Source organism: Somniosus microcephalus, chromosome 9 (assembly GCF_052327205.1).
Source record: "Somniosus microcephalus isolate GS21.2 chromosome 9, FLI_Smic_1.0, whole genome shotgun sequence".
NCBI lineage: Eukaryota > Metazoa > Chordata > Chondrichthyes > Squaliformes > Somniosidae > Somniosus > Somniosus microcephalus.
In genome coordinates, this window is record NC_140995.1 from 25,448,141 (window position 1) to 25,471,958 (window position 23,818).

The 23,818-nt window shown below is 45.4% G+C and overlaps 1 protein-coding gene across 1 annotated transcript in view; it reads right to left on the reverse strand.

Moving 5' to 3' along the window:
* mcph1 (microcephalin 1) overlaps positions 1 to 23,818 on the reverse strand; it is a 378,761-nt gene that overhangs the window by 320,682 nt on the left and 34,261 nt on the right. Inside the window, exons 6-7 of the mRNA XM_085996458.1 lie at positions 16,732 to 16,843; positions 6,894 to 7,040 (exon numbers count right to left, since the gene is read on the reverse strand). Of these exons, the coding sequence (XP_085852584.1) occupies positions 6,894 to 7,040; positions 16,732 to 16,843 (259 nt within the window). The remainder of the gene's footprint in view (positions 1 to 6,893; positions 7,041 to 16,731; positions 16,844 to 23,818) is intronic.

Sequence of the window (23,818 nt, forward strand, 5' to 3'; positions counted from 1 at the left end):
TTCAGAGCTACACTCCTAGCTATACTGACCAATCAGATCATTAGAAGGCAGCTCTAGAAACCACTGTCGTCATCTCAAATAATTCAGTTCTATAAAATAGTCAATCGAGCGTGCTCCTTAGAAGGACATACTCCAGCATTTAAAAAAAAATTGTGCTTGTTTGTTTTAAAAAGTTGAAATTTATTTTTGTATGATCAGCGTCTCAATTGGCACCCGAGTCCAACCACTACTTGTATCCAACTATTGATACTTTCTCCAACTGCTCTTTATGTTTGAAAAAAACTAATTGCAGCATACTATTGAAGGAATACAAAACATTAACTTGACTCAGGTTACTTGGAGCACTGAAAAATTAGGAGAGTCTGCACTAGAGTACCAACAAGCCAATAGATTTTCCATAACCTATCACACACTCCCAGCAGCCTGGATTAAGTGAGGGCCAATTGGTATCATAACTCTTCTGTGCAACAGGGCGAGATAGTCAGGTGCTGACACTGACTAGAATTGTTCTACAGTTGGCACTTTCAAATTTATGAACTTTTGTTGTTTGAACCCTGTGCTAATTTTTTGGACTATTGAGTAGCTGCAGTTTATGTTCCCTGCATAAACATGAAGGTCTAACTTACACCCAAACAACGTTAGTGGTATCGCTCAGTCACTTACAAGACTAACATCCCAGCTCTGGGATTGTGGAGGGTGGACTCGGGCATAACGTAGGTCAAGTCTACTAGTGTTAGAAACTAAAGATACCTAAAAATGTACAGGAAACTCTTTTTTTATCCGGCACTGACGGAACCGCCGTGGTGCCGGTTTATCAAAAAGTCCGGATTACAGAGAAGTATAGTTAAAAGGTACGAGAGCTCCGTACACACCAACAAATCCAGGCTTCCCTGTTGCTTAGCAACAAGTGCAGGAACCCCGGCCACAGACCAAGCGTCCCTGTTGCTTAGCAACAAGTGCAGGAACCTCGATTACACAGCCACAGATCCAGGAACGGCCACTAATATGAAGTAAAACTTACCTGAACCTACTCCTGAATTTTGCCGGTTAACAGAGGTTTCCGGTTATTTAGGTGCCGGTAAATCGAGAGTTTCCTGTATATGGTTATGCGATTAAAACTGTGACGTGAAAAATGCTGTGTTTAAATGGTTATGTTCAAATTGCAGACGGAAAGTCTCCTTGGGAAAGATAAATGCTTAGAAGTGCTAATGTTATGGTTTCCTATGGAGGGTAATCTCTCTGTTGCTAAGCGATTATGTTGTTTTTAAGTTAAGACTTGAACCTTGTTTATGTATTTTATGTATAATGCTAAGGTAGGATTTGAAGTTGGCTTAACAGAACTGCTTGCAAAGATAACGGAAGGAAGTTTGGGGAAGTTAACAAACATTTGCTACGTCATAAAGGAGGTAACACTCTGAAGCGAACAGGTTTCTGGTTGGGCCTCTTGAGATCAAAGAAGGATACGGACGAAAGAGCTAAGACACGAATTCCACAGGAAGGAAACCCTGGGAAAATATAAACAGAGAAAGACATGTGGCCAAAATCGTAAGACATCTTTAGGGCGGGCTTTGACACAAGAATCGAGACAAAGGACTAGAAGTCCCATTGGCTATTAAGGTTTATGGGGAACTTCTATAAGTCAAAAGGTCTTGTCAATATCCAGGTTCAGGCCCACCCCTAAAAGTAGAATAAGTGACCTCCCGAAAGCTTGTACTCACAGACGGAAGAGAGAGAGAAGGAGGCCCTAGATGAAAGGAAGAGGAGAATTGCTCACGTGTGTCAAGCATCTGTCCGATCGGATCGGTATCAGCTTCTTGTGACGGTCGTATAACTAATGTGTTATATTCCATCTTAAACTCTGATTAAACACAACATACCCACCACATTGGTTTGCACTCGAACCTGATTATTTAGTGGCCAGAGATAGCCATAATCTGGCTATTTCTAACAACAGTTTGAACACCTTGAGACGTTTTCCTACATTAAAGGTGCTGTACAAAAGCAAGTTGTAGTTGTCTGCACAGAGCAGGATTAAACAGAGTGGACTTGAACAGAGTGTTTTATTGTCTGCATAGAACAGGATTAAACGGATTGGACTTGAACAGTGTGTTTTATTTGGGAATTTGAAAGAGTGGAAATTTCTGGGAAGTATTGGGTAAGTAGAAGCTGTAAAAAGTGAATTTTAGTTTAAGATTTTGATTTTAACCTAGAACTTTAAAAACTGTAGTTAACAGAAGCTGCCTGCCAGTGGCAGTTATCGTCAGTCTTGAATAGGCACGAATCACTAGGAGCAGGGGAGCTGAGTAAACACTTGTAAATTGGGTGAGACTCCTAGTGTATAAAAGTAAACATTTCTGCAGAGCACAGAGCAGTCTGCACAGTGCGGGATTAAACAGAGTGGACTTGAACAGAGTGTTTTATTTGGGAATTTGGAAAGAGTGGGAATTTGGAGAAGAAGGGGCAGGAGTTGTTGCTTTTTGTCTACACTACTTGTAGTGCTTTGTGTTACAGGTAGATATTTAATTTCAGTGCCCTTAACTTAATCTGGATCAAGTAAGTAGTCAGGAAACTATACTGTAAACTAAGTTACCTAATTACAAATTTAATTAAATAAAATAAGGTCATATAGGGATGGCAGTGCAGGTGGTGTGCCGCAACTGCAGCATGTGGGAGTTTGTGGAGAGCATTGTGATCCTGGACAACCACGTTTGCAGTAAGTGCCTGCATCTTGAGGAACTTCAGCTCAGAGTTTTTGAGCTGGAGTCTGAGGTGCAGACATTGCGGGGCATCAGGGACAGGGAGAGTTACCTGGACACTTTGATCCAGGAGGCAGTCACACCCCTTAGGTTAGGTAGTGGTACAGGTCTGGTTAGTGGTCAGGGACAGGAAGGTGTGACTGCAACTCAGGCAGGTAAGGGGACCCCAGGTGAAGTGCTGGAGGAGCCTCTGCCTTTGCCCTTGTCCAACAGGTATGAGATTCTTGCTGCCTGTGTGGATGAGGGAAAAGCCTGCAGGACGGATGAGCAAGCTGACCATGGCACCATGGTGCAGGAGGCCATTCAAGTGGGGGGAGTGAAAGGGAATGTAGTTGTGGTAGGGGACTGTATAGTCAGGGGGGTAGATACTGTTCTCTGCAGCCACGACCGAGAGTTCAGAAGGTTGTGTTGCCTGCCTGGTGCCAGGGTTAAAGACATCTCCTCACGGCTGGAGAAGAACTTGGAGTGGGAGTGGGAGGATCCAGTTGTCGCGGTCCACGTAGGAACCAACGACATAGGCAGAACTAGGAATGAGGTTCTGCCGAGGGAATTTGAAGAGCTAGGATCCAAATTTAAAAAACAGAGCCTCAAAAGTAATAATCTCTGGATTGTTACCTGAGCCACGCACAAATTGGCATAGGGACAAATAGATTAGAGGTTTAAATACATGGCTCAAAGATTGGTGTGGGAGGAAGGGGTTTCAGTTCATGGTGCACTGGCACCAGTACTGGGAAAAGAGGGCGCTGTTCCGTTGGGACGAGGTCCACTTAAACCGGGCTGTGACCAGTGTCCTGGTGAACTGAATAACTGGGGCAGTAGACAGGGCTTTAAACGAATGAAGGGGGAATGGGAGGATTCAGGAAAGAGTAAATTTAAAAGCAGCAAGAGAAATGTCAAGGCTCGAGAGCAGAGTAGAGTTTGGGGTAAAAATAAGCAGAGTGGGTCAGGAATGGGACAGAGAGTAACAAAGGTAATAAGGCATCAGTGACTAAGGTGACATCAGGGAAAAATAGAAATAAGTCAAAGCTAAAGGCACTATATCTGAATGCGCCCAACAATAGATGAATAGTGCAGACAGAAAATACCAGGTTTGATCTAATAGCCACAACGGAGACGTGGTTGCAAAGTGGCCAAGGTTGGGAACTAAATATTGCAGGATACTTAACTTTTAGAAGAGATAGGCAAAATGGAAAAGGAGGAGGGGTAGCCCTGGTAATAAAGGATGGGATAAAGACAGTAGAGAGAAAGGATCTTAGCTCCAAAAATCAAGAAGTAGAAATAGCAAGGGGCAGGAAACATTGGTGGGAGTTGTTTTTAGCCCACAAACAGTAGTTGTAATGTAGGGCAGAGTATAAATCAGGAATTAGAGGTGCGTGTAACAAGGGGGACTTCAATCTACATATAGACTGGGCGAACCAAATTTGCAGTAATAGTGTGGAGGACGAATTCATGGAATGTATGCAAGATGTGTGTTGAGGAACTAACTAGGGAACAAGCTATTTTAGATCTAGTATTGTGCAATAAGAAAGGGTTAATTAATAACCCTGCAGTAAAGGGGCCTTTAGGGAAGAGTGACCATAATATGATAGAATTTTATATTGAGTTTGAAAGTGATTTAGTTAAATCCGAAACTAGGGTGTCTTAAATCTAAACAAAGCAAACTGAGGGGCGAGTTGGCTAAGGTAGATTGGGAAACTACATTAAAAGGTGCGACGGTAGATAAGCAATGGCTAGCATTTAAAGAATTAATACATAATTTACAACAAATATACATTCCTTTAAGGCACAAAAACCCCACAGGAATAGTGGTCCAACCGTGGCTAACTAGAGAAGTTAAAGACAGTATTAGATCAAAGGAAGAGGCTTATAATGTTGCCAAAAAGAGTAGTAAGCCTGAGAAGTGGGAGGATTTTAGAATTCAGCAAAGGAGGACCAAGAAATTGACAACAAAAGGGAAAATAGAATATGAGAGTATACCAGCAAGAGACATAAAAACAGACTGTAAAAGCTTCTATAGGTATGTAAAAAGGAAAAAGATTAGCTAAAGTAAATGTGGGTTCCTTATAGGCTGAGACAGGAGAAATTATAATGTGGAATAAGGAAATGGCAGAGAAATTAAACCAATACTTTGTGTCTGTCTTCACGGAAGAAGACGCAAAAAGCTTCCCGTAAATAGTGGAGAACCAAGGCTCTAGCAAGAATGAGGAACTGAAAGAAATTAGTATTAGTAAAAAAATAGTACTGGAGAAATTAATGGGACTGAAAGTCGATAAATCCCCTGAACCTGATGACCTACATCCTAGGGTTTTGAAAGAGGTGGATATAGAAATAGTGGATGCATTGGTTGTCATTTTCCAAAATTCCATAGATTCTAGAACGGTTCCCACGGATTGGAAGGTGGCAAATGTAACCCCACTATTTAAGAAAGGAGGGAGAGAGAAAACAGGGAATTACAGACCAGTTAGCCTGACAGCAGTAGTAGGGAAAATGCTAGAATCTATTATTAAAGTAACAGGGCACTTAGAAAATAATAATAGGATTGGGCAGAGTCAACACAGATTTATGAAAGGGAACTCGTGTTTGAAAAACCTGTTAAGAGTTTTTTGAGGTTGTAACTAGCAGAATAGATAAGGGGGAACCAGTGGATGTGGTGTATTTGGATTTTCAGAAGGCATTCAATAAGGTGCCACAGAAGAGGTTATTAAACAAAATTAGGGCTCATGGGATGGGGGCAATATACTCACATGGATTGAGGATTGGTTAACAGACAGGAAACAGAGAATAGGAATAAATGGGTCATTTTCAGGTTGGCTGGCTGTAACTAGTGGGGTACTGCAAAGGATCAGTGCTTGGACCTCAGCTATTCACAATCTACATCAATGATTTGGATGAGGGGACCAATTGTAATATATGCAAGTTTGCTGATGATACAAAGCTGGGTGGGAATGTAAGTTGTGAGGAGGATGCAAGGATGCTTAAAGGGGATATAGACAGGCTAAGTGAGTGGGCAAGAACATGGCAAATGGAATATAATGTGGAGAAATGTGAAGTTATCCACTTTGGTAGGAAAAATAGAAAAGCAGAGTATTTTTTAAAATGGTGAGAGATTGGGAAATGTTGTTGTTCAAAGGGACCTGGGTGTCCTTGTACCCGAATCACTGAAAGTTAACATTCAGGTACAGCAAGCAATTAGGAAAGCAAATGGTATGTTGGCCTTTATTACAAGAGGATTTGAGTATAAGAGTAAAGACATCTTACTGCAATTATATAGGGCCCTGGTGAGACCACAACTGACGTATTGTGTGCAGTTTTGATCTCCTTACCTAGGAAGGATATACATGCCATAGAGGGAGTGCAATGAAGGTTCACCAGACTGGTTCCTGGGATGGTGGGATTGTCCTCTGAGGACAGATTGAGTAGACTAGGCCTATATTTAGAAGAATGAGAGGTGATCTCATTGAATCATACAAAATTCTTACAGGACTTGACAGGGTAGGTGCAGGGAGGATGTTTCCCCTGGCTGGGGAGTCTAGAACCAGGGGTCACAGTCTCAGAATAAGGGGTCGATCATTTAAGACTGAGATGAGGAGCAATTTCTTCACTCAGAGGGTGGTGAATCTTTGGAATTCTCAACTCTAGTGGGCTGTGGAGGCTCAGTCGTTGAGTATATTTAAGACAGAGATCGATAGATTTTTGAATATTAAGGGAATCAAGGGATATGGGGATAGTGCAGGAAAGTAGAGAGGAGGTAGAAAATCAGCCATGATCTTACGGAATGCCAGAACAGGCTCAAAGGGCCAAATAGCCTACTCCTGCTCCTATTTCTTATGTTTTTATGTTTGGACAGGAGTATACAGACACTAGGAGCAAGAAATGAATTTTCTCTACAGCCTGCTACATTATATTACATAGGTTTGGAGAACATTACAATCGATAACTGGAATTAGTAAGGCTAAGTTTTTCTGAGTAGTTTCACACAAAATAGTTTAATGCTATTTAATAATATGCACCTGGTACACAATATGATTAGAAAACAACACAACTTGTTAACATTGATTCAGCTAACTATGTTCTGGTAAATGATTTCCCAGTCCTGCAAAACTTATATTAGTTGCATTGCACATAACAAGATCTTACCAGTAGGTGAAAGGTTTTCTCTTTTTTCTTTCATTTCCTTCAATCTTTCTACCATTCCACAGAAGCGATTGAGGGGAACTGATTTTATTTTGGGAATATTAAGACCTGTAGCATCCTCATCAAATGAAAGCAAAGGCAGATCAGCTCCTTTGAAAAAATACCATTGTTTGGTTTAAAATTAAAATAAAGACACAAAATAATTTAACAGTTGCAGTGCATTTTCATGGAATTCTTCACTCCTTCGTAATGGTGTTTTTTTTTTTTTAAAGATTTCAGCATACGCACTGTGAAGCTCGAGTCAGTGATATGCGGAATACCGAGAAGCATTGAAGTCTACAGCACAGTTGGGCCTATCTTATTTCAGCCGGTTCTTGCTGGAGTAATCCAAAACTAAACCCACTGTACTGCTCTCTCACTTATAGCCCTGTATCTTCCTCTACTTCAATTATTTATCAATTTTTCCTTTAAAAGATGCGATCTCTGCATCAACCATTTCCTGTGGCTAAGCATTTGATGTTCCAACAATTCTGTGTAAAAAAAAAAAAAATTCTAACCTCTCTAACACCTTTAAATTGATGACCCTTTGTCACAGATTCCCAATCAGAAGAAACAGTATTACTCCATTCACCCCATCAAGACCTGTCAATTTTAAAAGTACCCCTTTCTTAGCCTTTTCTGTACCAGTACAAATAGTACCAGTATATCAAATCTCTCCTCATAACTAGTTTCTTATCCCTGGCAGCATCCGAGTGAAAAGACACTATGCTCTCCATGACTTTCTATAATGGGGTGCCCTAAACCTACACATACAAAAAGTTTAGATTAAAATAAAGAAATTACAATAACATGACTTCTGCACCATCTTTTATTTGCCTTCCATATTCTCTATTTTGTATTTACTTGGTATTCCTTAGCAAAATTTTTATTATTTTACATTGCTTATATATATTCATATATTATATATAAAATGGTCAAGTGGGTTGCAACATTCCATTTCAAAATGCATTGACAAATCTTGCATTACACTTGAAAGTGGTGCTGTTACAAGGTATTTTTATGTTAAATGTCATGTAACATTAGCTGCTAAAACAGTTGAGTATTTTGAGAGTTAATACCTGTACCACAAAAAACTGGTTAAGTCCACCTGCAGTTGCAGGCTCAGCCGCTGTGTGTCACTATAGCGCAGCATGTCGGAATAATTAAGCACAGAAACTAAGCTCTGAAGTGAAATTAAAACTTAGAATTTTTGGTGGCCCCAAATAGCTCCCCTTAACTTCCTCCTACCTCCCACTCCTCTCTCCCCCCCCCCCAACGCCCCCTTCAACCCATCATCCCACAGGCTTCTGTAGACCTTTGACACCTGGAACACCTGTCCTCAATGGTTCTTTTTACGACTGCATCCCTTCCTGCCAGCTTGCCATATCCTGCAGCATATAGATACCTGTTGATAATACTTTCCCAAAGGCCATCAACGTACCAGATCTCAAGTGCATGCTCGTTTGCCTGCCCTCCTACCTGATTGCCTACTCGGGCACACACCCGTTCCGTTCACCGGCACCCTGCAAAATTCTGACCTTTTCTCCCTTCTGTCCCAGCACAATGCCCACTTCTACCCAAAATAGAATCGTGCCTTCTCCCCCACCAGTTACCCACTGAGCAACATTTCAAACACCTCCCCACCATGAGCATCCTTTCAACTACTCCCTATTCCTTCAGTGACTTCCCCCAGGCATTTCAGCACCGCATTTCAGCACCCTCCTCCCAATGAGCAGATTTTCCCACCCACCTACCAAAAAGCCCTTTGATTCCTTGCATTTGCCACACTCTGCTCTCTCCACCCCACCAAATCATTAACCAGCCACTGAAAATTATTGCCCACCAAGTCCCCACCTCATTGAGCAACTTGGGCCAGAATTTTTTTGGGGGGACGGGGTCAGGGGGCGTGTTTGGTGGTGGGTCGGCTGGGAAAACATTTTTTTTGACAGTGGGTAGGGAACCTGCTGTCGACCCGCCTCCACGCTAGTCTCTCAGATGTCAGGTCTGTCATCGTTAAGAGGCAATTAAGTATTATTTTAAGCTCACCTTTAGATTTTGAGAGTTCGCCGACGGCTTCCCTGCTGCTCAGGGATCACGTCAGGTAAGGAGGTCAGGTGTTATGTCAGCACGTGATGATTTCTAAACTTGACAGCTGCAAATGGTGTATAAAAGCTCCCATTTCATAGGTCTTCACTTTGCAAGGTTAGAAGCTGTTGCTTAATTTAATTGGAAGACAGATTGAGCTTTATGCAGCTTGCAAGTGTTTGGAGCAAAGTCACTATCCAATGCCACCTCATTGGAGCAACCTCTCTCAACATTGACAGATCGCTTCGGTCATCTCAACCTAACCTGCCATCTATTCCATCAGCATCGGTGCCCTTGTAAAAAAATCTCACCTTGGTCCTCAGAATCCCACCATGGTCAGCCCCAACAACACCCACCTTCTCCGCAATCAGCTGGTGCTGCACAGGACACAGGGCATCCGCACCCGACCACATTGCCCAAGCCATTCCTTTCACACACAGCCCCATTGCGGGATGTACCATTATGTCTCACCATTCACTGCAACTGACTAAGCCATTTCCAAAAGTGCACACAAATCTGTCCAAGAACGCAAAGTGTTGAAAATAAAGATTTAAATGTTTGACAGCACATTAACAGAAACTTCACATGAACATTGGCTAAAACACCCAAGTGCCGACCCATGTGTGTTGTTAGTTGATACGTTTGGACTAGGCTGAGGGTGAGTGTGAGGGGTGGCTAGTGAGATGGGGAAGTGATAATGTAGAGAGAGAGGGCTGGGTGGAGGTGCAAGGTAAGTTGGTGTGAGTAAGGATGTGCAGGAGTAGGGTAGGGATGACAGAGTGATAGGGATGTGATGAGTGGCACAGCAGGATGAGGTTGAGTGTGGCTTTGCAGTAACGTTTCGTGATCCACTGAGATCATTGAAAGGTTTGCGCCACTGCAGCCTGGTCAACCTGACGATATCCCTGCTTGTGTCCTCTTGTGCAATGTGCAACCAAGCTGCGTTGAAATCCCAGGGATAAGCATATGGAGAGAGTCATGGGAGAGCCTGGGTGCAGCCGTGCACCTATGTGCAGTGTTTGCAGCATCTCAATGCTGTAGAACACTGACAGCACAACTTTCCAAAACAATTTGCGCATGGTCCCTTTAAGAAAACCATCTGATGACGCGTCATCAAGTGATATCATCAGACCCGCTTCCTTCAATTGGCCGGGAAACGCGCTGGGCAGGCTTAACAAGCCCAATCAACATAAAATTATTTTCACAGAGTGGGATGGAGCCAGCAGCAGAGTTGCACCCAGCCGCTGACCCCAGCCGCCCCAAACCCGCCTTGGTAGGCGAAATCGTGGCCTTGGGCTCTAACACCACTCCACGCCACTCAGCAGCATATTGGGCATTTGCAGCCCTCCCTGCACCGAGCAGCCTTATCGCCCCCGGCATTGTCCATCCTTCCCACTCCCCCATAAATTCCCAACTCAACGGAGAAGCATTTTGTATTCCTGATTTCACCCCCACAGCCTTTTGTCATCTGCCACCCCCTCCATCAGTGACCTACACTTCATCTCCCCCCCCACTTCCCAAGCAACATTTTGGCCAACCTCCCCTCCCCCCCAATCCACGCACCCCCACCTCTGAGCAGCCCTCTGGCCCCCAGCAACCACCACTGTTCCCTCACCCCACACTGTTAACTCGTAGCTGCAAAACCTCCTCCTCACACAAAGCAGCATTAAGGTCCAACCTTCCCTCACGTTGACCAGCTTTTTCTACCTCCCACACCGCAGCCCCCCCACCAAGCAACATTTCACTCTCCTCTCCCCTGCACTAGAAGCAATCCTGCCCTTGTCACCCCGTCCTGACAGAGGGGGGAGATTGCTTATGGTTCAATGCCCTCCACCTCCACAAAGCTTCAAAACAGGCCGGTAGAAACATATCGGGCCGGAATCTGCGGTTGGGATGACAGCGAAATGGCAGCGTTCATTGTCATTCCACCTTTGAAACTGACTGCAACTTCAGGATTTGAGATGAAATCCTGAAGTTGTGGTCTGTCAATGACAGCTCTGAAACAGGCTGCGCTGTGCACATCCACCCCCCCGCACCCCCACCACAGAGCTGGCAATCTCTGTAATCACCCAAATCAGGGAAACTGACAAAAACTTTGGCTCTTCCGCAGTAAGTACGTGATGCGCTATCAATTACTCATAAAAGACTGAGAGTTAAGAGAGTAACTAAAGGCTTTTATTAACAAAAGAATGAAGGTCTGCCTCGAGTGGTCGACCGGTCCAGAAATACAAAGGGCTGGGGAACAGTCACCTTTATACTAGGACTTGTGGGAGGAGTCAGCCGAGGCATGTCCAGGCATGTACACAGTGGAATACAAACAGTGGTTTACCACATTCACCCCTTGTTTAAAATTGAGTCCGGCGGGGTGAAGTGTATTAAAAGTTAGTGTATTGGAGTCTCTCCGGAGGTCTTGTCTGCCGCTGTGATCGGCGTGGCGACGGCAGGGATAGTGGAGCTTCCGGCGTCGAGTCCTGCGTAGGCTGTGGCACAGGCGTGTCGTCCTCGTAGATGTCGAGTGGGTCGCGGGGCCCAGGCCTGCCGTCTGCTGGGGCTGGATATCGGATCGTGGGGGGGGGGGGGGGGGGGGGGTGGTAGTGAGTTACTGCGGCCCCCGAGGGTGCAAGGTCTCTTATGGAGACTGTGTCCTCCCGCCCGTCCGGGTATGCAATGTAAGCATACTGGGGGTTGGCGTGGAGGAGGTCGACCCTCTCGACCAGGGGATCCGTTTTATGGGTCCTCACGTGCCTTCTCAGTAGGACCGGCCCTGGGGACGTCAGCCATGGCGGTAGCGATGTCCCCGGTGTGGACTTCCTTGGGAAGACAAACATTTTCTCATGAGGGGTGGCGTTAGTGGCAGTGCAGAGCAGTGACCGAATAGAGTGGAGCGCATCGGGGAGCACATCCTGCCAGCGGGAGGTTGGAAGGCCCCTAGACTTTAAGGCTAGCAGGGCGGCCTTCCAAACTGTCGCATTTTCTCTTTCCACCTGTCCGTTCCCCCAGGGGTTGTAACTGGTGGTCCTGCTTGTGGCAATACCCCTACTTAGCAGGTACTGACGGAGTTCGTCGCTCATAAACGATGAGCCCCGGTCGCTATGGATATAGCTGGGGAAACCGAACAGGGTGAAGAGGTCGTTCAGACATTTAATGACCGTGGCACTGGTCATGTCCGGGCAGGGGATGGCGAACGGGAAACGGGAGTACTCATCAATAATATTGAGGAAGTACACATTGCGGTCGGAGGAGGGGAGAGGCCCTTTAAAATCAACGCTCAGGCGCTCGAAGGGGCGAGTGGCTTTTATCAGGTGGGCCCTGTCTGGTCTATAAAAGTGCAGTTTGCACTCAGCGCAGACTTGGCAGTTCCTGGTCATGGTCCTGACCTCCTCAATAGAGTAAGGCAGGTTGCGGGCCTTGATGAAGTGGAAGAACCTGGTGACCCCCGGGTGGCAGAGGTCATTGTGGAGGGCCCGCAGTCTATCGATCTGCGCGCTGGCGCAGGTACCACGCGATAGCGCATCCGGGGGTTCATTGAGCTTCCCGGGCCGGTACAAGATCTCGTAATTGTAGGTGGAAAGTTCGATTCTCCACCTCAAGATCTTGTCATTTTTGATTTTGCCCCTCTGCTTGTTGTTAAACATGAAAGCAACTGAACGTTGGTCAGTGAGCAGAGTAAATCGTTTTCCGGCCAGGTAGTGCCTCCAATGACGCACAGCCTCCACAATCGCCTGGGCCTCCTTCTCAACAGCGGAGTGTCTGGTCTCCGGGCCTTGGAGGGTTCGTGAAAAGAAGGCCACGGGTCTCCCCGCCTGATTGAGGGTAGCGGCCAGGGCAAAGTCGGACGCGTCGCTTTCCACTTGGAAGGGGATGGATTCGTCCACTGCGTGCATGGTGGCTTTGGCAATGTCTTCCTTGATACGGTGGAAGGCTAAGCGGGCCTCTGCCGTCAAGGGAAAAGAGGTGGACTTGATCAGCGGATGGGCCTTGTCCGCATAGTAGGGGACCCACTGGGCATAATAGGAGAAAAACCCTAGGCACCTCTTCAGGGCCTTGAGGCAGTGGGGCAGTGGGAGTTCCATAAGGGGACGCATCCGGTCGGGGTCGGGGCCGATGACTCAGTGTTCCACATCACAGCCAAGGATGGCGAGGCGGTTTGTGCGGAATATGCACTTCTCCTTGTTATATGTCAGGTTCAGGAGTTGGGCGGTGCGGAGTAATTTTTCGAGGTTTGCGTCATGGTCCTGCAAGTCACGGCCGCAGATGGTCACATTGTCCAGATATGGGAAAGTGGCCTGCAACGCATTTTGATCTACCATCCGGTCCATCTCCCTTTGGAAGACGGAGACCCCGTTGGTGACGCCAAAGGGAACCCTAAGGAAGTGGTAGAGGCGGCCGTTTGCCTCAAAGGCAGTATACTGGCGGTCCTCAGGGCGGATAGGGAGCTGGTGGTACGCTGATTTCAGGTCAATGGTCGAGAAGACGCGGTACTGCGCGATCTGGTTGACCATATCAGCTATGCGGGGGAGTGGGTAGGCGTCCAGCAGGGTGTAGCGATTTATTGTCTGGCTGTAGTCGATGACCAGGCGCTGCTTCTCGCCGGTCTTAACGACCACAACCTGGGCTCGCCAGGGGCTGGTGCTGCCCTCAATAATCCCTTCCTTCAGGAGCCGCTCCACTTCGGTTTTAATGAAAACCCTGTCCCCGGCACTGTATCGCCTGCTCTTTGTGGCGATGGGCTTACAGTCGGGGGTGAGGTTAGCAAACAGTGGGGGGGGGGGTGACTCTGAGTGTGGAGAGGTTGCACCTGGTGCGCGGCGGGCAATTTGGAAGCTGCTGGCTGCGGACTGTGAGTGGGGGTAGGGGTCCACCGTACGCCATCGTAACACTTTTAAGGTGGCACTGAAAATTTAACCCCAGCAGGACGGCAGCGCAGAGGTCGGGCAGGACCAGAAGTTTAAAATGATCGTACACAGTCCCGTCTACTACGAGTGTCACCACGCAGTAGCCGCCGATGTCCGCCGACTGGGACTCGGAGGCCATAGAAATCCGCTGGTGCGCAGGCAGGACTGGGAGAGAGCAACGCCGCACCGTGTCGGGGTGGATGAAGCTCTCCGTGCTCCCAGAGTCAAAAAGGCAGATTGTATCGTGACCATTTACCTTAATGTCCATTGTGGAACTGGCCAGCTGGTGCGGTCTCGCTTGGTCCAGTGTAACGGATGCCAGCGTAGGGGTCGGTGTGTCGCTGCGGGTATCAGATGAGGCGGTGTTGGGGGCCTGCTGCGTTCCGGCTGTCGTCCAAGATGGCGGCGTCCATGATCCCCATGTGGCTGGAGGCGTCCAAAATGGCTGCTGTACCGGTGGTTCGCACATGGCCGGGGAGGCCCAAGATGGCGGCCCGCATGGCCCACACGCGGCGCTGCTGGGGTTCGGGGTGGCTTTGGCCCTGCAGACGCTAGCGTAGTGTTCCTTCTTCCCGCAGCCCGAGCAGATCGCGTTTTTCGCCGGGCAGCGCGCTCTGGGGTGTTTTGCCTGGCCACAGAACTGGCATTTCTAGCCTTGGGGCACTGCTGTCTGGCCTTGGGACACTGCTGCGGTAGTTGGGCCGTTGCTGGGGTGTGGCTGGGGTGGCACGGCGCTATGAGGCGGTCCTACCGTGTCCCAGGCTGTCATTCCCCGCGGCGTCCACAGTGCAGAGGAGTAGGCATCCATGCCCCGGTAGGCTGCATCCAATGATAGTGCGAGTTCAGAGGCCTTGTTGAGGTCGAGGTCAATCTGCTCCAACAGTCGCTGTCGGGTGTAATTGGATCTGTGGCCCGCTACAAAAGCGTCCCGGATAAGTTCCTCTGTGTACACGGCGGCCTTTACATCCTTACAACCACAGGCCCGGCCAAGCACAGACAGTGCCTGAAGGTATTCCACGGTCGATTCCCCAGGTTGTTGTTTACGACTCCCCAGAAGGTGCCTGGCGTACACTTCGTTCACTGGGCGCGTGTACTGGTCCTTGAGGAGCTTGATAGCGTCCGCGTACGAGGTCGCGTCTTGGATGACCGAGTACACTCGGTGGTTCACTTTGGAGGTCAGGAAATCCAGTTTGTCCTCGTCCGATTTGATAGCTGCGGAGGCGGTCAGGAATTTTTCGAAACACTTAAGCCAGTGAGTAAACTTGGTGGATGAGTCCGCCTCCCGATGATCTAAGTCCAGGCATGCTGGTGTGAGGATCTTCTCCATTATAAAAATTTTGTTAATAAAATTGATGCGCTATCAATTACTCATAAAAGACTGAGAGTTAAGAGAGTAACTAAAGGCTTTTATTAACAAAAGAATGAAGGTCTGCCTCGAGTGGTCGACCGGTCCAGAAATACAAAGGGCTGGGGAGCAGTCACCTTTATACTAGGACTTGTGGGAGGAGTCAGCCGAGGCATGTACACAGTGGAATACAAACAGTGGTTTACCACAGTACGCTGTTAAATTCCCCACTAAAAGTTAGACCCAAAGGGATTAGGTGTAAATGGGGTTTTGACAGTGTTATTACTATTAAACAAATGTTAAGGGCCTGGAAAACTAATTTTAATTTTGTGCAGTGTGAAATTTGTCCATTTTAATAACAATTAAAATTTTTCAGAAACTTTTCTAAATGTTAAATTTTTTTTTTTTTTTTTTTTTTAAAGTTTGTCCATCTTTATTTTAGGTTTACCTTTTCCCCATGTGAGAGGCCCAATCTTTATTGTGCTCTCTCTAACGTTTTTAGTAAGTTAGAATTGTAAGGGCTTACTCACTTCCTTGTTCGCTGTCTGAGAATTCTGCATTTTGATTGGCTGCTTAGAAAGCCTGTTGACGTCACAGCAGTTTGCACAAGGGGGTCCCCACTATACTACGTTGATTTGAATTACGCATCGGAAAACCCGAAGTACTTGACACAGTGATCGCAAGATCCTTGTGCGGAGCGTACTTCGGGGCCGGCAGGAATGCCTTCGCTTCGCTGCTGACTGCAAATTCCAGGCCATTAAATCATCCAAACATCCTCCAATCTTTCCTCCTTCACCTGTCCTCGTCTTCCATCCAGCTTCCCATCTCCTCACCCTCCATTCTCTTCTGCTCTTATCCTCATCCTCCTCCTCTCCTGACCAATATCCCCCCTCCGCTCTCTCCTCCTCCTCTCCCCTTTGCATGTCTGCGCCACTTTCACCCTCCCACTTCTCTCCTCTCCTATCCTCCTACCTTCCTCGCCACTATTCCCTTTCCCTCCTGCCACCTCCACAACTTCTTCCCTTTCATGGATCCTGTCGTTCCCCCGCCCTCTAACCTTGCTTGACCTGAAGATTGCACTTGGTCCCGACTCCCTGTGTGCAACTCCACAGAAAATCGACTAATAAATATTGATTTTATTTTTATTAAGCCAACTTATTTGTTTCTCTCTGCCTCCAACAACTCACTAGTGATTTTAGAGCAGAGGCACATCATTTAAACTCCATCTAATTAGCTGAAAATGTTATCAAATTGACAAATTTCAGCAAATAAATAGAAATATATATATTGCTGGTGTTTGAGCAAACAGGTCAAAGCTTTGATTTTTTTTCATATCAACCCCAAGAAGACTGTCTAACAAGGTTACCTGTTAGCAGTTCACAAAAAATAAATGGTGCACCAAGGGTTCAAACCACACAAGTTTCAAAAATAAAGCAGCTTACAGTTTAATAAAAGCTTATAAATACTGAAAACTCACCAACAGTTTTTTTCAAATTTAGATCCTGAATCATTTGATCTAATCTTTTCTGCAGCCTCTTGTTATTTTCTGGTGTCTTTTCTATGAAATCCTTGGGCTTCATACATCGATGCTGAAAAGTTCATGGATGCAATAACAATTTAGCTACATCCCAACAACTGAAAATATGGTTGGTATAGCCCAAGCTGATAAAAAGACTGAATAGAATACCCTTAGAAGTGTATGACTTATCAGGAGCTCTGAACAGCAATTTGTAAAGGGTAGGCCATGCTTGACTAATTTAATCAAAGTCTTTGAGGAAATTAATAAGTGTATAGACAAAGGAAACACAGTGGACGTAGAACTTAAGACTTACAAAAAGCATTTGTTAGAATGCCACATAAAAGACTTGTTACCAAAATCAAGGCCCTCAGTATTAAAAATAAAGTGGCACCATGTATAAATGGATGGCTGAAGGAAAGAGGGTGAAGAATGGATGTGAATATTTGATTCTTGGATTGGTAAGTGTAGCTATTGGTGTGACCCAGAGATCCAAATTGGAACCTCTCTTGATCTCAATATAAACAAACAATTTGGAACATGGGCATGGAAAGAATCAGCAAAATTTGCTGATGACACCAAATTAGGAGGTATGGCAAGCTAACAAGAAATATACAAGACCAGAAGGACATGGATAGGTTAGGAGAGTGGGCACATAGCTGGCAAATACAGTTCAATAGCACACTTTAGCAAAAAAGATGGAAATATCCTCTAAAGGCTAAAAAATATCAATGGAGTGGATGAAGAGAGATTTCTAGGTGTAAATTCTAGGGGTAGATCTAGATCTTTACAAACAGGATTGTAGATAGATTCATCATGAAAAGGACAAATGGGGTTCTGGGTTTTATACAGGGACAATAAACACTTAAAGCAAGGAGGTAACATGATTAGGCCATAGTACTGTGTGTACTCCATTATAAAAAGGAATGTAATTCCTAGGATACCAGTGGTGAAAGGACATGGTCATGATGAGATTGCTGAAAAATTAGAGCTGCATTCAGTGGAGCACAGAAGGTTAAACTGGGGGAATTAATAGAAGAGTTCAAATTTTTTAAAAGGCTTTAAATCATTCTTGATAAGATTACTTAAGCAGTTTAAGGGGAAAAGTTAAATATTTGGGATTCTGTTGGTTTAAGAAGAGTAAAACAAGGTAACACTGCAGTAGGAGTAAATTGGCACAGCAGGCAGTGGAAACCAGTTCTCTAACCAATCAGCAGGAGTGACTCATTTGGCTGTAAACAAACGGTATAAAAAGACCAGTGCTAGTGCGAGCAAGCACTGAGTGTGAGTCAGCAGAGAGTGCTGTGAGTTTGGGTAAGTGTGAGTTAGGGTAAGTGGGGTGTTAGGTGCTCTTTTCAAACTTTAACTCTGTGGGTTGTAGTTAATAAGGCCTTTCTGGTGCAGAGTGACTGTTGGTAAACCATTTAACTGGTGTAATTAGAGGGATTGATTTAATTTAAATCCAATTAATTAAATGGGATACTAGCATCTATAATCGGGCAGAGGGTATCCATAACTAACAATAAAAAAAAATTGAATGAATTACATAGAATGGCGCAGGTGATGTGTTACTGTTGCGAGATGTGGGAGCCGGTGGACCCCATTGAGGCTCACGGTGATTAGATCTGTGACAAGTGTCTGCTGCTACAGGAACTCCAGCTCCGTGTTGATGAGCTGGAGTCTGAGCTTCAGGCACTGCGACACATCAGGGAGGGGGAGAAGTACCTGGACTCTGTGTATCAGAAGGTGGTCACACCTATGAAGTTAATTAATTCAGATGCAGCCCATGGTCAGGGATAGGACGGTGTGACTACAAGTGAGGCAGGTACGGGGATCCAGGAGGTAGTGTTGGAGGAGCCGCAGCCCTTGCTCTTGTCCAACAGGTTCGAGGTTCTTACTCCCTGTGGGGGACAGGAGCAGGGACTGCAGGGAGGATGAGCAACCTGGCCACAGCACCGTGGAACAAGGGGCCATTCAAGAGGGGGGAGTAAATAGAAATGTTGTAGTGGTAAGGGATAGTATTATTAAGGGGGATAGATAGAGTTCTCTGCAGCCGAGAGCGAGAGTCCCGAAGGCTGTTTTGCCTACCCGGTGCCAGGGTTAAGGACATCTCCTCTGGGCTGGAAAGAAACTTGCAGTGGGAGGGGGTGGATCCAGTTGTCGTGGTCCATGTTGGTACAAACGACGTAGATAGGACTAGGAAGCCGGTTCTGTTAAAGGATTATGAGCAGCTAGGGGTCAAATTAAAAAACAGAACCTCAAGGGTAATAACCTGAGCCACGAGCAAATTTGGCTAGGACAAATAAAATTAGAGAGTTAAATGCGTGGCTCAAAGACTGGTGTGGGAGAAATGGGTTTTGCTTCCTGGGACACTGGCACCAGTACTGGGGCAGGAGGGAGCTGTTCCGTTGGGACGGGCTTCACTTGGCCAGTGCTGGGACTAGAGTCCTGGCGGATCATATAACTAGGGCTGTAGAGAGGGCTTTAAACTAACTAGTGGGGGGGGGGGGGGGGGGAGGTTCCTCGAGAGCAAATAATAAAAATGACAACAGAGGTCATAGACTTAGGTAGCAGTGGGGAAATTAAAAACCAGAGCGTGTCAGGAAGGGGCAGAAGGTATGGAGTAAAGGGTAAAGTAATAAAAAGGGCAAAAGCAGGAACTAAGTGTCACAAAACATATTTGAAAGTTCTCTATCTGAATGCACGTAGCATTCGTAACAAAATAGATGAGTTAATGGCATAAATAACTACATACGAGTATGATCTTGTGGCCATTACAGAAACATGGCTGCAGGGTGACAATGCCTGGGAATTAAACATACCAGGTTATTTAACGATCAGGAAGGACAGGCAAGAAGGAAGGGGAGGTGGGGTGGCTATGTTAATAAAGGAAGGAATCACTGTAATAGAGAGACATGATATTGGGTCAAAAGATCAGGATAATGAAACAGTTTGGGTGGAGATAAGGAATAATAAGGGGAAAAAACACTAGTGGGCGTAGTCTATAGGCCTCCGAACAGTTGCAACTCTGTTGGACGGAGTGTCAATCAGGAAATAGTTGAGGCTTGTAATAAGGGAACATCTATAATTATGGGGGATTTTAACTATCATATTAATTGGACAAATCAAATTGGGCAGGGCTGCCTTGAGGATGAGTTCATTGAGTGTATTAGGGATGGGTTTCTTGAGCAGTATGTAACTGAACCGACCAGGGGGGGCAAACAACCTTAGATCTGGTCCTGCGTAACGAGACAGGATTAATTAAAAATGTCCTAGTAAAGGATCCCCTTGGAATGAGTGACCATAACATGGTTGAATTCCATATTCAATTAGAGGGTGAGAAGGTTGGATCTCAAACAAGCGTGCGAAGCTTGAATAAAGGAGACTATGAAGGTATGAGAGCGGAATTGAGTAGAGTGGATTGGGAAAATAGATTAAAGGGTAAGATGATACATGATCAGTGGTGTACATTTAAGGAGTTATTTTACAACTTCCAAAAAATATATATTCCACTGAGAAGAAAAGGGTGTAAAAGAAAAGACAGCCATCCGTGGCTAAGGAAAGAAATTAAGGATAGTATTCGAATAAAAACAAGGGCATATAAGGTAGCCAAATCTAGTGGGAGGATAGAGGATTGGGAAAACTTTAAAAGACAGCAAAAAATAACAAAAAGATTGATTAAGAAAGGGAAGATAGATTATGAAAGTAAATTAGCAAAAAATATAAAAACAGATAGTAAGAGTTTTTATAGTTATATAAAAAGAAAAAGGGTGGCTAAAGTAAATGTTGGTCCCTTAGAGGATGAGACCGGGAAATTAATGGTGGGAAATATGGAGATGGCAAAAACACAATGAATATTTTGTATCAGTCTTTACAGTAGAGGACACTAAGAATATCCCAACACTGGACAAACAGGGGGCTATAGGGGGGGGAGGAGCTAAACACAATCAAAATCACTAAGGAAGTGGTACTCGGTAAAATAATGGGACTCAAGGCGGATAAATCACCTGGACCTGATGGCTTACATCCTAGGGTCTTGAGGGAAGTGGCGGTAGGGATTGTGGATGCATTGGTAATAATTTTCCAAAACTCCCTGGACTCGGCAAAGGTCCCGGCAGACTGGAAAACTGCTAATGTAACACCCTTATTTAAAAAGGGCAGTAGACAGAAGGCTGGAAACTATAGACCGGTTAGCCTAACATCTGTGGTAGGTAAAAGTTTGGAGTCCATTATTAAGGAGACAGTAACAGGACATTTGGATAAACATAATTTAATAGGACAAAGTCAGCATGGTTTTATGAAGGGGAAGTCATGTTTGACAAATTTGCTGGAGTTCTTTGAGGAAGTAACATATAGGGTGGATAAAGGGGAACCAGTGGACGTAGTGTATTTAGACTTCCAAAAGGCATTTGACAAGGTGCCACACAAAAGATTATTGCTTAAGATAAAAAATCACGGGATTGGGGGTAATATTCTGGCATGGATAGAAGATTGGCTATCTAACAGAAGGCAGAGAGTTGGGATAAATGGTTCATTCTCAGACTGGCAATCAGTAACTAGTGGTGTTCCGCAGGGGTCAGTGCTGGGTCCCCAACTCTTTACAATCTATATTAACGATTTGGAGGAGGGGACCGAGTGTAACATATCAAAGTTTGCAGATGATACTACGATGGGAGGGAAAGTAGTGAGTGAGGAGGACATAAAAAACCTGCAAGGGGACATAGACAGGCTAAGTAAGTGGGCAGAGATTTGGCAGATGGAATACAATACTGGAAAGTGTGAGGTTATGCACTTTGGCAGGAAAAATCGTAGAGCAAGTTATTATCTTAATGGCAAGAAACTGGAAAGTACTGAAGTACAAAGGGATCTGGGGGTCCTGGTGCACGAAACTCAAAAGGTTAGTATGCAGGTGCAGCAAGTGATTAAGAAGGCCAATGGAATGTTGGCTTTCATTGCTAGGGGGATAGAATATAAAAATAGGGAGGTATTGCTTCAGTTGTACAAGGTATTGGTGAGACCGCACCTGGAATACTGCATACAGTTTTGGTGTCCATACTTAAGAAAAGACATACTTGCTCTCGAGTCAGTACAAAGAAGGTTCACTCGGTTAATCCCGGGGATGAGGGGATGGACATATGAGGAGAGGTTGAGTAGATTGGGACTCTACTCATTGGAGTTCAGAAGAATGAGAGGCGATCTTATTGAAACATATAAGATTGTGAAGGGGTTGGATCGGGTGGATGTGGGGAGGATGTTCCCGATGATGGGTGAAACTAGAACTAGGGGGCATAGTCTTAGAATAAGGGGCTGCTCTTTCAAAACTGAGATGAGGAGGAACTACTTCACTCAGAGGGTGGTAGGTCCATGGAATATGCTGCCCCAAAAAGCTGTAGAAGCTACATCATTACATAAATTTAAAACAGAAATAGACAGTTTCCTAGAAGTAAAGGGAATTAAGGGTTACGGGGAGCGGGCAGGAATTTGGACAGGAGTCTAGGTTCGGATCGGTCATGGCCCTGTGGGTAGCGGAGCGGGCCCAGGGGCCGTGTAGCCTGATCCTGCTCCTATTTCGTGTGTCTAATTCTGTTAGATTCAGGAGATGGTTCTGTGATAGTAGATTGGCGGTTAGGATCAGATCAGCCATGATCTTATTGAATGGCGGAACAGGCTCGAGGGGCCGATTGGCCTACTCCTGCTCCTATTTCTTATGTTCTTATGTTTAAGAGGGCAAATCGGGACAGGTGAGTTCCACTGGTTGGTGAATTAGTAACAAGGGATATAAATTTAGGATCAGTACTAGAAACAAAGTGGGAGGGAAGTTCCAAAAAATATTTTTATGCAAAGGGTTGTTAGAATATGAAAATCATTTCCACAAGTGGCCACTGCAGATATTTCAATTATGGTATTTAAGAGAGAATCAGTTAAACAAAAAAAGAAAAAAAAAGTTTATAAGGAAATGCGATTAGAATAGAGAACTTTGATCTGGAGCTAGCACAGGCACAATAGGGCCAAAAGACCTCATTCACTGATGACATTTCTATGTTTCTTTGACTGCTCAGATTAAACCAAGCATCTTCACAATAAACAAAACTTTTAATGGCTGCAAGAGATCATAAAGTGTAAAAAAAACTTAACTGGAGGAGAGCTAACTTCAGTGAGTTATAAGGGAACTGTCCCAGGTGGACTGGAATAAAAATTGTTAGTAAGTGAACAATGGGAGGTCTTCAAAGAGGAGATGGTTCAGGTACAGAATAGACACATTCCCACGAGGAGGAAAGGAAGGGTATCCAAAGCTAGAGCTCCCTGGATGACTAAAGATATAGGCCTAGAAATCTGGAAGCGCCATTTTTGGCGCTTTTCCCACAGAGTGACAACAGCTCGCACTCAAATGGGGGCGTATAATGAGCCCCAGATTTTGGGTCTCGGACCTCATTATCATGTAGATGGTGCTGTGGTAGGCGCCCGCAAATGTTAGTGGTCCAATTTTCAAGTAAGTGATTGGGTTGGATCATGGGGGTCTGGAGGAGAAACAGCTGGGCCTCGGAATCCGATCGGAAGGCTGTCGGGGGTTGGGTAGGAGGATCAAGGGTTCTGGGGTATTGTTAGGGAGTTGGGACTGCCTGGAGGTGGTCGGAGATCTCGGGACTGGTGGTGATTATGGTTAGTACGTACTTTTATTTTACTTGTGTGGTGGCTAGCGTTGGTTTTTCTGGAGGCAATCAGCACTGGTGCTGGCTGCCTTAGGCGCAAACCAAAGTTGCAGCAGGCAACAGAAGCTGGCATTAGGCCCTTTATTTGCATATGCAAATAGCCTAGCACCGGTTTCAGACATGGGTAAAGGACGCCTCTCGTTTGGTGTTACCAAGATGGCATCCTGTGCAGCCCACACCAGACATGTGCACGGAGGCCAATTTGGACACAAAATGGCACCCGTAGCGCCGAAAAACTGGGTGCTAGAGCCAAATTTCTAGCCCATAAAGATGAAAATGAAACAGAATAAGGAGGCTTATGACAAATGTAAGGTTCATCATGCAGTAGAGAACCAAGC